The sequence below is a fragment of the Brienomyrus brachyistius genome, unplaced genomic scaffold (assembly GCF_023856365.1).
Source record: "Brienomyrus brachyistius isolate T26 unplaced genomic scaffold, BBRACH_0.4 scaffold32, whole genome shotgun sequence".
Taxonomy (NCBI): domain Eukaryota; kingdom Metazoa; phylum Chordata; class Actinopteri; order Osteoglossiformes; family Mormyridae; genus Brienomyrus; species Brienomyrus brachyistius.
The window spans coordinates 1,076,086-1,092,503 of record NW_026042307.1 but is presented as its reverse complement, the minus strand read 5'-3'; the positions used below and the strand labels follow the sequence as shown (position 1 = coordinate 1,092,503).

Sequence of the window (16,418 nt, the reverse complement as noted above, 5' to 3'; positions counted from 1 at the left end):
GGTGCTTGAAGTGGGCCAGTACTCACTGGTACGCATTACCATAATCTCTTTGTGTTTTTCTTCATAATCTGCTGGTACTGTTTAACAAGTTGAGTACTGGTACCTGTTTTTCCAACTTCAAGCACTGGTGACCCCCAAGATATAAAATGTTCATGATATTCAGGTAATGTTTAAGACTAAAACTTCAACCACTTTAATAAAAAAAGTAAATAAATTTATATATATATATATATATATATATATATATCTCCCCACACAGACAGCTCAGAAAAATTAAAGGAACACTTTTTAATCAGAGTATAGCATCAAGTCAATAAAACTGCTGGGATATTGATCTGGTCAGTTAAGTAGCGGAGGGGGTTGTTAATCAGTTTCAGCTGCTTTGATGTTATTAAAATTAACAACAGGCGCACTAGAGGGGTAACAATGATACGACCCCCAAAACAGGAATGGTTTAACAGCTGGAGGCCACTGACATTATTCCCTCATCTTTTCTGACTGTTTTTTCACTAGTCTTGCATTTGCCGACAGTCAGTGTCACTACTGGTAGAATGAGGCGATACCTGGAGCCTACAGAGGTTGCACAGGTAGTCCAACTTCTCCAGGATGGTGCATCAATACATGCCATTACCAGATAGTTTGCTCTGTATCCCAACACAGTCTCAAGGGCATGGGGGAGATTCCAGGAGACTGGCAGATACTCAGGGACAGTTGGACAGGGCCGTAGAAGGTCCTTAACTCACCAGCAGGACCGGTATCTGCTCCTTTGTGCAAGGAGGTACAGGATGAGCACTGCCAGAGCCCTACAAAATGACCTCCAGCAGGCCACTGGCGTGAATGTCTCTGATTATTTGGTCAGAGACAGACTTCATGAGGGTGGCCTGAGGGCATTTTCCATAGAATACCAGAATTTGCAGGTCTGCCACTGGCACCCTGTGCTTTTCACAGATGAGAGCAGGTTCACCCTGAGCACATGTGACAGGCGTGAAAGGGTCTGGAGAAGCCATGGAGAACGTTATGCTGCCTGCAGCATTGTTCAGCCTGACCGGTTTGGTGGGGGGTCAGTGATGGTCTGACGAGTCATATCCATGGAGGGACGCACAGACCTCTACAGGTTAGACAATGGCACCTTGACTGCCATTAGGTGTCTGGATGAAATCCTTGGACCTATTATCAGACCCTATGCTGGTGCAGTGGGTCCTGGGTTCCTCCTGGTGCACGACAATGCCCGACCTCATGTGGCAAGAGCATGTAGGCAGTTCCTGGAGGGTGAAAGAATTGATACCATTGACTGGCCCCCACACTCGCCTGACCTAAATCCAATAGAACACCTCTGGGACATTATGTTTTGTCCATCCGATGCTGCCAGGTTGCATCTCAGACTGTCCAGGAGCTCAGTGATGTCCTGGCCCATATCTGAGAGGAGATCCAGGATATTAGTAGCGTGTCCCGACATTGTACGCACATGGGGCCATAAAAACTACTGAGTATGATTTTGAGTTGCTGCAATGAAATTTCGGCAAAATGGACTAGTCTGCCGCATCATTTTTTCGCTGTGATTTTCAGGGAGTCTTTGAATTCAGCCCTCTGTAGGTTGATAGTTTTCATCTCCATCTAACCATGGGCATCCTTTCCTTCCTAACACATTACTCAGTCCATATATGTATAGATATCCAACATGACTTTTTTTTCATTGAGATCTGATGTGTTTTCAAAGTGTTTCTTATATTTTTTTGAGCTGTGCGTGTGTGTTTATATATATATATATATATATATATATGACTAAAATTAAAGTTATCAGATAGGGGATTTAAAGAATACAGTAGGTATGTAGCTTCTCTATTGTGAAGGCTGTAACTGTCATAACACCTAATTATAATTAAGTCAGCTAAACCAAAACTAACACCCCTCCTTCATTCTACAGGATTTTCTTCAGGATTGAACATCCCTACAGCCAATTGCCCTGGTGGTTGGTATCAGTATCATTCACGCTGCTTCTACTTTGAAGGACAACCAAAATCATGGGTGGATGCACAGGTAAATGCCACTACTGATAAAATCTTGATTATTTGAGATTGTGCTGCACTTATTAATGAATCCTTGAAGAGCATTTCGTAATGTACATGGGAAAACTGGAGGATTCATGTATCTCTAATCAGTGTTGGGGAAATTAGGTGGAAAGTTCATTTCTAGAAAGTACAAATCCAGACCAAGGTTTTGTTTCAATCAAGCACACTGAAAAAAGTTACTTTGAATTAACTCAATTGAATCATAGACAGTTTCACACAAATAGAATGAGTATTTTGAAAATGAAACATTCTGTTTAAGTTGATGCATTGACTTTGTGTTCTGAGAACAGAACATAGCTGAGTTAATCATTTTCTCATGTCTAATTAAACCAACTAAATTACTCTGTTTAAATTGGGTATATATTCTAAGGTGGTTTATTCCACTCATCATCATGAAAAGGATTCTGCCAAAACCTTACAGGATGTTGTCTATAATAAAAACTGAACAGTGGTGGTTCTTCATAAAATCTAAATATTAAATGAGCAAAATGATTTGATTTGTTCTTCTATTCCAAGTTGTGGTCTAAATGCAATGAGGCTGCTGTTCATTATATCTGCTCTAGGAAACATGCACTCCTATAGCCACTAGGGGAGCTCTTGCATTCTCTTAGCCCTGATAAATAATATTACATAATCTAGAAACTAATTCAGTTGGTTTAATTAGACATGAGAAAATTGAGTGAGACTGACTCAACTATGTTATGTAACAATGTAAAAAGAATGTTTCATTTTCAAAATACTCATTGTAGTTGGGTGGGACCACTGTCTATGATTCAATTGAGTTCTTTCAAAGTAACTTTTTTGACTGTGGTTGGTTGAAACAAAACCTTGGTCTAGATTTGTGCTTTTTGGTCCTGAACATTCCACCTCTGACTGCAATGGATTACTTCTGTGAGTAACTTCCCCAACACTGTTAACCAGATGGGTCCTGTTCAGTGGTGGTTTCCTAAAGACAACAGGTGAAGCAGAGCTGTCTGGGTCTACAGGAGCTGGAATTTAGGAATACTAGTGATATGCGATGAACAAACTACTTCTTTTATATTGGTCTTGCTGACTGATTAAACATAATAATACAATGACATTAAATAACGAATTTCTTTTGACTCATGCCCCATGTAAGCTACCTGGTAATTTGCATTCCTCGACATTTGGGAACTATAATACAAACACACGGGGATCGTACGAGCTGGGCGTGACACAGAATAAATAAAACTAAATTTATGAATGCGAGTGGCATAATAAAGAAAAGTTCCCAATAAAACTGAAAATACTAGGTGCCCAATGAAGAGTTTATGATTAAGGGATTCATCAATTTATAAACTGGCCCTGTTCTGTTTTCTTCTGCACAGAACAACTGCATCCATTTAAAAGGGACTTTGGCATCCATCCACAGTTTTGAAGAGTACCAGTTTGTGCAGAAAGTCACAGGCAGCCATTTTCCTCCGGCCTGGATTGGTGCATTTGATGCTGTAAAGGTAAACTGATTGGAATTATATAATACAGTTTGAAACGGAATGTAAATACTGTAATATTACACCATTTTGTTTTAAGTTACTCTAGCTGGTGTGTGGTGATGTGACGGCTCACACCTACTGGGTCGAATCCCATCTCTGCTCTGTGTGTGCAGTTTGCATGCTCTTCTTGTCATGGGCGTGCAGAACGGAAGATCGCTCAGGAAGCGCGAGCGATCCAAAAACAGGCAGGCAGGAATCGGGGCAAACGAGGGTTTAATCTCAACAGGCACGGACGAACACCGGGTAACATCAATGACAGACAAGGAAAACTGGGGAGACCAGGACTTAAATACACAAGACTGATTGAAAGTAAACGGACACAGCTGGGTACGATCCGGGAAACACACGTGGGTAAGCAGGGGGCGTGGCACACAGGAGGAGCGCACGAGCCGGGCATGACAGAACCCCCCCCCCAAAGGCGCGCTTCTCTGGGCGCGCCAAGGAAGGGGGCGACGGACGGGACGAGGTAAAACAGGACCTGAAAAACAAAAACAGAATCCATCAACACGGGACCGGGAACAAGACGGAGACACAGAACAAAGCCAGGGACAAGACGTAAGACAGAAGCTGACAAAGGGACGGGAAGGCAGAGAGACAGATCAGGAAGGGAGAAACAGAGGGAACAGGAGGAACAAAAGGAGCGGGAGTGACGGGAGGGAGCGACGGGAAACCAGGAACGGAGCGGGGCAGAACAAAGGGACCAGGAACAGAGAAAGGGGGAGCAAGGGAAAGAGGGACCGAGGCAGGGAAGAAGGGAGAGAAGGCGGGGGAACAGGGAGAAGCCCGAGGGAGCCCCAGCGGGCGACGGGGGGCGGCCAGAGGGGCCGCAGCCGGCCGGGAGGCCGGAGCCGGAGGGGACCCCGGAGGGGCAGAGGAGACAGGGCGAGGGACCCACGGAGGGGCCAGGGAGGGAGCAGGAGGGAGCACCGGGGAAGGGGACGAAGGAGCAGGAGGGGACCCTGGCGAGGACAAGGCGAGGGGGGGAGCTGCCGCATGCGGCGACGTCATCTGCCGCGGACGAGCGGGTGGACCCGCTGGCGACGGAGGAACCACCGTCGGGGAGCCCTCAGGGGACCGACCAGGCACGGACGGGGGGAGCGAGGCAGCCGACCCGGAGGGCCAGGACCCGCGGGCGCCAACCGAGCCCCAGCGCAGGCGAGGCAGGGCGAGCCAGGGGGCAGGGCGGGCGGGACCCCAGCCCTGCGTCTGTGTCCCCGCCCCTTACGGGACACAAACATCACGCCTCTCGGTCGGGGCCGAGGACGCTGGGGCAAGGGCAGAGGAGTCACTGGGGGCACAGTCACAAGGGCAGGTCGTGGAGGGGGCACCGGCCCGGGAGCTGCAGGCTGCTGCAGAGGGGGCGCCGGCCCGGTAGCTGCAGGCTGCTGCAGAGGGGGCGCCGGCCCGGGAGCTGCAGGCTGCTGCAGAGGGGGCGGCTGCACGGGAGCTGCAGGCTGCTGCAGAGGGGGCGGCTGCACGGGAGCGGGGTCCGCAGGCAGCGGCGGCTGCACGGGAGCGGGGTCCGCAGGCAGCGGCGGCTGCACGGGAGCGGGGTCCGCAGGTGGAGGAAGCTGCGCAGACATACCGGACAGCGATGATGGCTGCTCCGGCTGCAGAGGCTGGAGCTGCGCTGATAGCGCAGGCAGAACTGGCACGTCCTGGGAGGGGGAGACGGGCGCGGTCCTCTTCGGGACCCGGGGCACTCGGGGGATCGAGTCCCTTACGGCCCTAATACCTGCCCAATTAGCCAGGTGTTCGGGCCGGTGTTTATACCGGTGCAGGGGCAGTAGTTCATCCGGAGCGAACGGCTCCAGCTCGGGAAACGAGAAGGGAATGTCCTCGTCGTCGCTGCTGGAAGCCCCGACCCTCGCCAGGAAGTGAGCTCCCATATGGAGCGGGTCAGGGACGGAGCCCTGGACGAGCCCCTCTCTCTCGTCCTCAGCGAGAGACCAGGAGTCGGCGAGGGAGCATGTGCCCAGTCGGATGGGCTCAGGCAGGGGCTTTCCTCTCCTCTGCTTCCTCCTTTTCTTACGGTCTGTCATTCTGTCACGGGCGTGCAGAATGGAAGATCGCTCAGGAAGCGCGAGCAATCCAAAAACAGGCAGGCAGGAATCGGGGCAAACGAGGGTTTAATCTCAACAGGCACGGACGAACACCGGGTAACATCAATGACAGACAAGGAAAACTGGGGAGACCAGGACTTAAATACACAAGACTGATTGAAAGTAAACGGACACAGCTGGGTACGATCCGGGAAACACATGTGGGTAAGCAGGGGGCGTGGCACACAGGAGGAGCGGACGAGCCGGGCATGACACTTCTCTTATGGATTTCCTACAGATATTCAAACGGATGTTGGTCAGACAACTTGACAAATGGTAAAGACAACAGACAACAGACAAATGGTAAAAGTAATCTGTCTAGGTTAATTTCTAAAAAAAAATATGGCCCGGAGGTTCATGTGGATAGAGAGAATATCTTAACCAGCATAACCACGGTGCTGATAACGGTCAGAATACAAAATGAAATGGGAAAGAAAAAAACTAAATTATGCTTTATTTACTATGTGCACAAGTATGAATATCGGTACACTAGAGTACTGACTTTTGCATATCCCTGCCTTTGAGACATACACACATATGAATGAATTAATGGATGAATGAATGAATGAATTAATTAATTAAGCTTTATTGTCATTATACATTCAGTACAATGAAACACTGCTTTGCTACTCTCTGGTCATTAAAAACACACAAGACACCAGATAAATTACATAAAACTGAGCACAGACTAAAGGAAGCAGCGAAATGAATAGTAGCATTAAGTTAAGCAGCACAAGAATTCAGCAGCAGCATAAAAGTGCTTTTAGTGCAGATTATTAAAGGCCTTGTTCCAGTGTATGTGGTCTTAAACATGTGCACACAGTTACTTTTCACTGTTCTGGAAGAGGGGTTTGATGGCGGCCACAGCCCTTGGATAAAAACTGTTCTTCAGTCGGTTTGTTTGGCTTTTAATTGCCAGATGGCTGTGCTTCAAAGGGAGGGGGTATGAGACTTGTCCTTGACCATGTTGTTTAACTTCACAAGCTTTCCATAGATGGGTATCTAAGTGAGAGTGAAGCTTGGGGTTGATGCACAGTGTCAGCCATTTATCTTTTTTTTGGGGGGGGGGGGGGGGGGCCTTGCTCACGAGCCCAGTGGATGTGTGACTATTTTGCCAAGGACATGATTCAAACCAGCAAACTTCCAGTTATAGGTACAGGGGCCTAATGATATTGCAACATTACACGTAATGTAGAGATCCTACGGTAACATGCTTATTTAATGGGATATAAAATGTTTTCAATTAAACGTACTCATGGAATGACTCTCAAAGAATGACCTCTATCCCCTAATCTTCCAACTTGTACAGGTAGGAACCTGGCTCTGGATTGATGGGACTCCTTTTGACTTTACCAAATGGAACCCCGGAGAACCGAATAACCCTGGAATAGAAGACTGTGTAGGGCTTAACTATGGAGGTAATATCCAATGCAGAACCAAATGAGTTTAAAATGTTTCTTGTAGGATTTCTGTCTAAAAAGGTAACATTTATATTGGATCTTCAATGGACTTTCTGTTAATTTTGATTTTCTGTAAGGGTGTTAAAAACCTATAACCACACATTTTTTAATAGAATAGTAAACGGTTCACTCCTTGTGTGTGTATGGTGTTTGTGTGTCTCCTTGGACTGTGCAGATTAGCTCTGGGTAAGAAATAGGGCTGGATGTTGTGCAATATTAATATCGACATTGCATGTTATGTACATGCAAGGATTGCAATAGTTAGTCGGCTTGAGATAAGACTTTTCTAAGTTTTCATATAATCAGCAACGGCGTTGGAAAATGGGGGGCTGGGGGCAGTGACCCCAATGTCTGCAGCTCCCTCCCGCCAAAAATAAATAAATAAATAAATAAATAAAGTATATCTATGCCATACACAGTCTGCACCATATCCTCCATAATGTTACATGAAAGGATATTTATTTTGGGCTGAACATTAGAAAAATATCACATTGTGTTACTTTTGGATTTAGTGATGGCCAAATCATTTTATCAAATCATTTTACCACATTGTGATAAAAATTTGCAAATTCATTAAAAAAATGGCAAAGATCTTGTATGATAAGATGCAGATGTCTGTACTGTATGTGTGTGTGTGTGTGTGTGTGTGTGTGTGTCTATGCCCACTCTGTCATGGGCCCTGTGCTACCTAGGACAGGCCCCAGATCCCTGTCAAGTCTAACCAGGATAAGCAGTTAGAGGACATATTTCACTGTTTTCATGTTATTTTAGATGTACTGATACATCAGTGTCATGTTAACCATTAATGTACCGATACATCGATCAGTATTAACCATTAATTCCTCTTTGTTTTTTCCTTTTATATAGATGACAAGGGATGGAACAACCTACGATGTACAACAATGTCGCCTTCTGTCTGTGCCAAACTGCGTTAGTTTCCTCACTGTCCGGACAGTGCCTGCAAGATCATTGTTTTTTTTCCTTATTGTCTTAGCAATGAGTAACAGTTTTTCACAAAAGATTCTTTGCAAATTGTATACCTGTGTAAACCTTTAGCTATAATAAATGCTTCTGCTATAGCATCAAATTATCTCAAGTAAGTAGTGTTATTGCCAAAAATCACAGTGGAGTTAAGTAGTTTATAGCAATTAGGTCACCAAGTACCTAGAGTAGGGATTCTAGGCCTTTACAGCCACACAGCCTGGCTATTCCGTGTTATATTACCTGGACTCCAGAGAATACACATGGGTCTGGGACCGGTCCGCTGCCACCACCACAGACACTGTGCCTATTAAACCAGCAACACAAAAACATGTGATTGATATTTTTCAGATTTTGCATTTTACAGTATAGGTGATTAGCTGGATTTTTTTTTCATTTAGAGAGAGATCATCCCAAAAGTGAAGCAACACTATTTAATGACAGGAAAGGGAAGGGTGAAAGCAGACAGCATTTGACGTGGTGAATGTGATTACTGCAGCATGAAAAACATGATGGTCTATGTCTGATTTAATTTTCAGATTAATTGCTCCAAAAATGAAGGAGCAGTGCTGTGTGGCAGCAAGGAAGGAAACAGCGGCTGTAAAAGACACTTAGTATTGTTAGCACAGTAAATTTAAAAGAATTTTATGGATCCTTGTCTAACTTTGCAGTGACATTAATGGGATGACAAGCTGCAAGTGATAACATTTTTAGTCAGGTCGCGCCAAAACTGAAGAACTGCATAGTTATAGCAAAAACAAGGGTAGTTTCAGAATTTTGAGTTTATTAGCACGATAACTCAAAAAGTATTTGACAGATCTTTTTCAGCCTTTGCCAACATTTTTTAAGGGTGAAGATCTGGACCTGATCAAATTCTGAGACAAATCACACCAAAACTGAAGCAGCACTGCACAGTGATAACAAAGAGGAGGCAGGCGCAGGCGCAGACACTTGATCTTGTCAGCATGATGACTGAAAAATGCGTTGTCCGATCTTTTCCAAGCTGCAGCCACATTGTATAGGTGAAGATCTGGACCTGTTCGAATTTTGAGACAAATCACAACAAACTTGATGCAGCAGTACTAAGTGACAGCAAAAAGAAGGATCAGTCTTCATTGTATGACATCACCGCATAAACTGACAGCAGTGTTCCGTCTTAAACCGGAAGATACACAGATTTCCAAAGTACCTGCTTTGTTGTGCATGCCTTTAGTGAAGATAAACATAGACAAAACACAGGAATTTGTTTGCCTGCAAAGACTGTATGGAGCAATGTAAGGGTGCATCTTCATTAAATAATAATAATAATGAAGGTTGAATCAGCGATCTTTTGATAAACACAGAGGCTTAGCCTGCTGAGGCACAGACACTGCCAGCCTCAGGGACAGAAGCCTTGAGTTTGAAAATGAGAAAAAAACTGACAAATATGGTAATGTGACACCATGAAGACTGTGATTGGCTAAAGACTCAAACATAAGCCCCTCCTTGTTGACTCAGGGACACATTGACCTCAAATTAACTTAAAATTGAAACTGTTCTATAGTGCTATGGGTTATATAAGGCGTTCCCAGACCAGCCGAGAAACATAATGTCTCCAGCGTGTCCTGGGTCTTCCCACTGGGAATTGGGACACGCCCAGAACACCATACCTGGGAAGCGTCCAGGAGGCATCCAAAGCAGATGCTCGAGCCACCTCATCTGGCTCCTCTCAATACGGAGGAGCAGCGGCTCTACTCTGAATCTCTCCCGAATGACTGAGCTCCTCACCCTGTCTCTAAGGGAGAGCCCAGCCACCCTGCAGAGGAAACACATTTCACATTCACGACCTCATTCTTTCGGTCACTACCTTATGACCATAGGTGAGGGTAGGAACGTAGATCGACTGGTAAATCGAGAGCTTCGCCTTTTGGCTCAGCTCCTTCTTCACCATGACAGACCGATGCAGCGCCCGCATGACTGCTGACGCCGCACCGATCCGCCTGTCGATCTCCCGCTCCATCCTTCCCTCACTCGTGAACAAGACCCCGAGATTGTTGTAAATAATTTTGCATATATAGCTCACCCCGTTTGTTTGTGTTAGGTTGGGTCAGTGTAGATTCACACGCTTTCTATTGCTGTTTACTGTAGTTTACTCATTCACTGTCTGTTATATAGTTTTCACATTAAGTTATGGTATGTACCATTTTCTCCATTTGATTCCTGTTTGTGTGTTACATTGTGTAGCACATAGGTAAATGGACACACTAGATTAGAGACGGACACGACCCGCTGTAGGTTTTGTTTTGCAGAAATAGTGCAGATAGTTAAGCGGTTGCCGAATGAGGCACATTACCTGCACTGTGAGGGAGCGTCAGTTACGGCATTACGGTCATGTGGCGCGTTTCCCTGACGGTGATCCAGCTCGTAGGATCCTCATTGCTGAGGAGCCAAGCGGCTTGACAAGGCCGAGGGGACGCCCACGTAACACCTGGCTGCGGCAGATGGATGGCCATTTCCAGAGTGTCTGTCTGCCTGGGGGTCACTGGCAAGAATACTGAGGAGTTTCGCCCCGTGGTGGATGCGGCAATGCACTGCATCAGCACATGCATCCCAACCTGACCTGCAGTACAGCGTGTTATGCTTTTCATTGTGTGTTTTTGGTTTTCCCCGATGCCCAGTTCTTAAAGAAAGATGGACCAAACCTCACTGCTGTGGTACATGTGCAGGGAATATCAGAATAATTATTTATATTATGATGATATTCCCTGCACATGTACCACAACAGTGAGGTTTGGTGAATGATGAACCAGCCTTTATTTTCCTAAAAGCGATCTGATGCCGTAATGTTATGTTTGTGCATGCACTTTAGAATTAGGTGATCAGTGGTCATTGCTGACACAACACAGCATACAGTGCCCAACAACAAAATGTGCCCTCTGCATTTAACCCATATGTGACATCGCGACACAGCAGGGGGCAGCTAATTCAGTGCCCAGGGAGCAGTGCTTGGGGGAGGTACCTACTGTAGCAGGTTGGGGATTTGAACCAGCAATCTTTCAATAACAAATGTGCTTCCCTAACTATGAAGCTACCACTGCCCACAAGCCAGCACTGCCCACTACATTTTATGCGTGGATGCCTTGAACGTTTATCACAAACCGCGGGTATATTGACCGCAGTGTCATTGATGGGTTAAATAAAATTTCAGAAAACATTCATTCCTAGTCAGCAATGTTTTCTCATAAGGTTATCGCTACATGTCATTTAGATTAGCCTGATCTGTGCCTTATACTGAACCCCCCCCCCAAAGAAAAGAGCAAAGCAAAGACTATGGCATGAAACATTGACCAGTAACTACCCGTCTTAGGCTGAGGCTGGAGATTCACACAACACTGGGAAAACGCTGCACTAAATATCCTGTAGGTGGCACTCTGGCACCTATCATTTATGCATGTAGGTAGGTATGCATGTATCTGTATGCACATATTTATTTATTTGTTTCGTTGTTTATGTCTTTTTCGATTTCTTTGTACCATATTTGAAGGAGCCTACAAAATGGGTCAACCTTAAGGTGCTGCCCTGACATATTTGGTGTTCGAAAGCACCCTTATAAGGATGCAGCATTAAAATGTAACACGAACGTTCCTATAACATCATTGACCAAAACCCGTGACAATGTTTTTTATGTAGTACAATGTTAATTATGTGTGCAATAATGATGAGCTATTTTACAGGTGTATAGAGCAACTACAAAAAATGATAAAAATAGAAAAATCAAACAGCTCATGAGGGAAATGTGTCATTTAATCATAAGTCAGCTGTGTGGATATACATGCTGACTCTTGGAGGTGAACCTAATATTTCAAGCATTTTTGTAAGCTCTGCCAACATAGTTTCTCACTCCAAATGGAAAATGGCCCCACTAAAACAAAGCTGTACAGTATTATCTTTCAATGTCGGCTGGAATATATTAAAAATATTTATGGACACAAACTTGAATATACCACACGCTGAGTAATGACAGAAAAAAATACACAGCTAACATGATTACCTTATCAAACAAAACTAGGGGCAGAACGTTATTATGAGTTGTGACTTTACCCTCCTCTCCTAAGGTAAATCACGGTGCCATCAGAGCATTCAGCGTATTGTGTGGCTTGGGAATCTGCTGGTGATTAGAAGGTCGTTGTTAGAGAAATATGTACTTTTTTTATTGTCATTTTGCTAGACGCTTGGAAACAACACCCTGCAGCAGCTTGATCTTAATTTAACAATAACACTGCTTAAGAACTGTCGCTTGAATATTTCCACCCCATACAGGGTGATAAACAATGTTCAATGTCCGTTGCATATCCTGTTTGTGTACCTCAATAAAAGACACTGCGAGGGGAGTTCCTCTTTCGAAGCTGGCTGAGTTCGACTGAGAGGCTGACACCTCGAGGTCAGAACCGGGCTTCCCTTGCAGCAAGTAAAAGATCATCACAGCTGTGCGTGTTGTTCTGTGTTCAGAGACTGGTTTGTTTCCAGCATATCTTTAGAAGAAGATAACCCTAACATCTTGGTCCTTCGAGCCGGATTTATTAAAGCAGCTGCTCCGAGCGGTTAAACTCCCTCTACAAATTGCAGTCTGCAAATGTGCCGCCCACACTACCGGAAAGGATCCAGTTTCATTAGGAAATGCTTTCGCTGATCAGACAGCAAAGGAGGTTGCAAAGGGTCAGCATGATACACACGTCTTCCTCTCAGAAGAGGAAAAAATGCCAATCTCCAGAGAGATTCTGATAGACAGGCAGACAAGTGCCACAGACACGTGTAGCGCTCCCTACCCTCCCCGGTCTACCTAAATCCGTTGCTGCGGCAGAGCACTGGGTTCATAATCTGTATATATTAAACTGACCCAAATATACCATATGTTACTACCACTTTGTCTCTTTGTCCCGTTCACTTGTATATTAAACGCACACACACTTTCCCTCCCGTAAAACCTTCCCCCACAATACAGTCAACAATCACAATTTAAATAACACAATTTAATATAAATCAGTCCCGTACCCCACAAAATCCTTAAACACTGGATAACCCTAAACCACAGAACAAATGGAAAATAAATCGAGAATAACATTACATCGATTTCACATGGAATTAAACAAAATGGGTACCCATTAACTGAACGATGCAGGCCTGATTGAGTTGAAAAAGTAGCTGTATCCTCTCCACGAGGCGAACAGGTGTCCAAAAGTCCCCTCCAGTGCACGTCCCACGCCGGTTCTCACAAGGCAGTGTGGTGGCGAGCCACACCGCTCTAAATCCACCGCTGCCCCTCTCTCGGTCTTCCGGACGGACGAAAGTCCCCTTGGTTATTCCACTGTGAAAACTTCACCGCTCGCTGGGCTTGCGACTGTTCCGCTTCTATAATGGCGTCAGCTCCCCGCGTTGGCAAGCTAACATTAGCCTATTCTTTCGAATGGCGTTTTAGGGACAGTAAAACCCATTGGGGACATAAGCACGTTCACTGTCCGTTCAATGCACACATACTCCACTGGTTTCTAAAGCTTTTCCCCCAAACACAGGGACTATGTATTTATAAAAACTCTCTCATCCCGAACACAGACAAACTCCACCATTTCCTTCTAGCCCTTCCCGCTCTCTCCTTTTCCCCGCCCCCAGCTTAACAGTGAATGGGCTAACAGACAGACAAACTGAACAACCAATCACAAATTAACACCGGTTAAACCACCATAACATTTCTCACCTTTCTAGAATAAAGCAACTTAATTACACAAATATAAAGACATTCACAATACTTATTATTTTACCCGGGTTACACACGGAAAAGAAAAGGTGGCTCCAACAAGGCGCCCAGTTAAGTGAGAACCTGTACGTCATTCAAAACAAACCAATCCTCCCGAAAAACTTATACAAATTAGCCGCAATATTGAGCCATGGGCTTTGTCATGTCTCAACAGGAGGGATGGTCGCAATAATATAAAAGCATTTCTATGCACCAAATTTCAATATTTTTTCAAAAATTTTTTGTACATAAGTCAAAAGGAAACGTCAGACCTAAACGAGGATTCTTTCCTCAAGCAGAATACCCGTTTCAGGTACTACACATGGATTTCATCGAATTGTCGAACTGCCATCGCTATAAGTATTGCCTTGTGTTAATCTGTCCATTCTCAAAATGGGTAGAAATCATACCCTCCAGGAAAGCCGACGTACTCGTAGTGGCAAAGGCCATAAGCAAAAACATTATCCCTGAGCACGGGACTCCAGAAGTGATATATAGTGACAAGGGACCTTATGAAGTACTGCTGACCACTCCAACCACCATCAAGATAGCTGAATGACCTACGTGGATACACCAATCCCACTGTAAGAAGGTAGTACATTTCCAGGCCACCGACGAGAAGTGGTGGAAGTCCGGTAACAAAGGGTGGAGAGGTCAATAGGACGCTCTGGTCTCAACCCGGTGAAGAAATCGTCTGAACCACGCTCATTAATATGGCCTGGAAAGGGTTGCTCTTCCTGAGACTTCTCTCCCATTGGGGGGTGAGTAACGCTCAGCAGAAAGTGGGAAACCACTCACATTACCCACATGGGGATTCCACAAATTAATGTTGGCAGACTGGTACTGGTTATGCGGTCAAAAGGCATTTCTGTCCCTACCAGAAAATTGGGGAGGACTTTGTGCTCTTGTGAAACTGTCTGATCATGTGTTTTTTATGCCCAGCATTCACCATCATCCTAGTAGGCACACCCGACGAAAGCGAGATGTCGTGCCTAAGACGGAATTCAACTGGCTGGGGCTGACTGCGGACACAGGAGTGCCCCTAAAATGGCGTATCTGGACCTCAGTAACGCCATTGCAAAGGAGCAACAACAGATACGGAATATGGTGTTGCAGAAGCGCCTAGTGCTAGATCTCCTCACTGCATCCCAAGGAAGAGTGTGCAAACTCATAGGCGACACCTGCTGCACCTACATTCCAGACGAATATAAGGATGGAGGAAAAATTCACGACGCCCTTCAACAGCTTAATGACTTACAAGCATATGTTAAGAAACATACGGAAGGAACTTCACTCACCGGTTGGGACTTGTAGGCTTGGTTTTCTTCCGGAACATGGTGGCAATTGCTGTTTAAAATTCTGATGCCTATAATTGCCATTTTGTTATTAACCTGTTGCTTCTTTCCTTGTGTCATACCATGTATTCGGATGCTGATTCAGAAAACCATTGCCAACACATTTCTATCATATACATTGTTGACTCAGATAGATCCTGATGATCAAACTCTTACTTCTGTCTAGATGAAGGATGTACTGAAACTGTTAAACGCAGATGATACATTACCTGAAGGTTAAGACACGGAGTGAAGAAAATGACAAACAGGAGGGAAATGTTAGAGAAATATGTACTTTTTTTATTGTCATTTTGCTAGACGCTTGGAAACAACACCCTGCAGCAGCTTGATCTTAATTTAGCAATAACACTGCTTAAGAACTGTCGCTTGAATATTTCCACCCCATACAGGGTGATAAACAATGTTCAATGTCCGTTGCATATCCTGTTTGTGTACCTCAATAAAAGACACTGTGAGGGGAGTTCCTCTTTCGAAGTTGGCTGAGTTCGACTGAGAGGCTGACACCTCGAGGTCAGGACCAGGCTTCCCTTGCAGCAAGTAAAAGATCATCACAGCTGTGCGTGTTGTTCTGTGTTCAGAGACTGGTTTGTTTCCAGCGTATCTTTAGAAGAAGATAACCCTAACAGTCGTGGGTTCAGATCCTGTTCAGTGTCACTTTGGGCTACTGAGCAAGGTCAGTTGCTCCCAGGACAAGCCGACCCTGATTTTTTCAATTGTATGTTACTGTTGCTGAGTAAAAATGACTATACTATGCAATCTTTCACAGTGACAGTCAGCTGACTACAGAAGAAAGAAATACGGAGAAGTTACAGACTCTGCACCTCTGGAGCCGTGTGCAAATTCTGCTGCCGTCTCATTTACTGCATGACCAGGTGTAGCAGCTTTTAATGTCTCAGTTATTCCACTAACACTGGAAAGGTCTAACGTTAAAAGCTGTTAAACCAGATTTCGGACAGGTTTCAAACAAGATAAGGTGGCTAACACTGTATATAACATATTTATAATTGTTACAGCTATATTTACAATGTGCCCTTTCAGATTTACCCTTTCATTTAAAATAACACAATAAAAATAAGCCATCCATCACAAGTGTGCCCCTGAGAGGTAAAGTGGGCTATCCCACAAAAACAAAGTTTTCAGAAAATGAGCTGCAAAGTTGAAATTTTT

At 44.9% G+C, this 16,418-nt stretch overlaps 2 protein-coding genes across 3 annotated transcripts in view; one reads left to right on the top strand and one right to left on the bottom strand.

Moving 5' to 3' along the window:
- LOC125721125 (lactose-binding lectin l-2-like) overlaps positions 1-16,418 on the top strand; it is a 116,523-nt gene that overhangs the window by 4,005 nt on the left and 96,100 nt on the right. The window contains exons 4-7 of one of the 2 annotated variants that reach the window (XM_048997122.1): positions 1,925-2,037; positions 3,419-3,544; positions 6,995-7,103; positions 8,013-8,110. The exons of the other annotated variant lie outside the window; for it this stretch is intronic. Of the exons in view, the coding sequence (XP_048853079.1) occupies positions 1,925-2,037; positions 3,419-3,544; positions 6,995-7,103; positions 8,013-8,080 (416 nt within the window). The 3' untranslated portion in view covers positions 8,081-8,110. Of the gene's footprint in view, positions 1-1,924; positions 2,038-3,418; positions 3,545-6,994; positions 7,104-8,012; positions 8,111-16,418 lie in introns of those variants that run through there. 2 annotated transcript variants of the gene reach the window in all.
- Positions 1-16,418, bottom strand: part of LOC125721126 (ladderlectin-like) — a 124,172-nt gene that overhangs the window by 53,539 nt on the left and 54,215 nt on the right. The window lies entirely within an intron of this gene.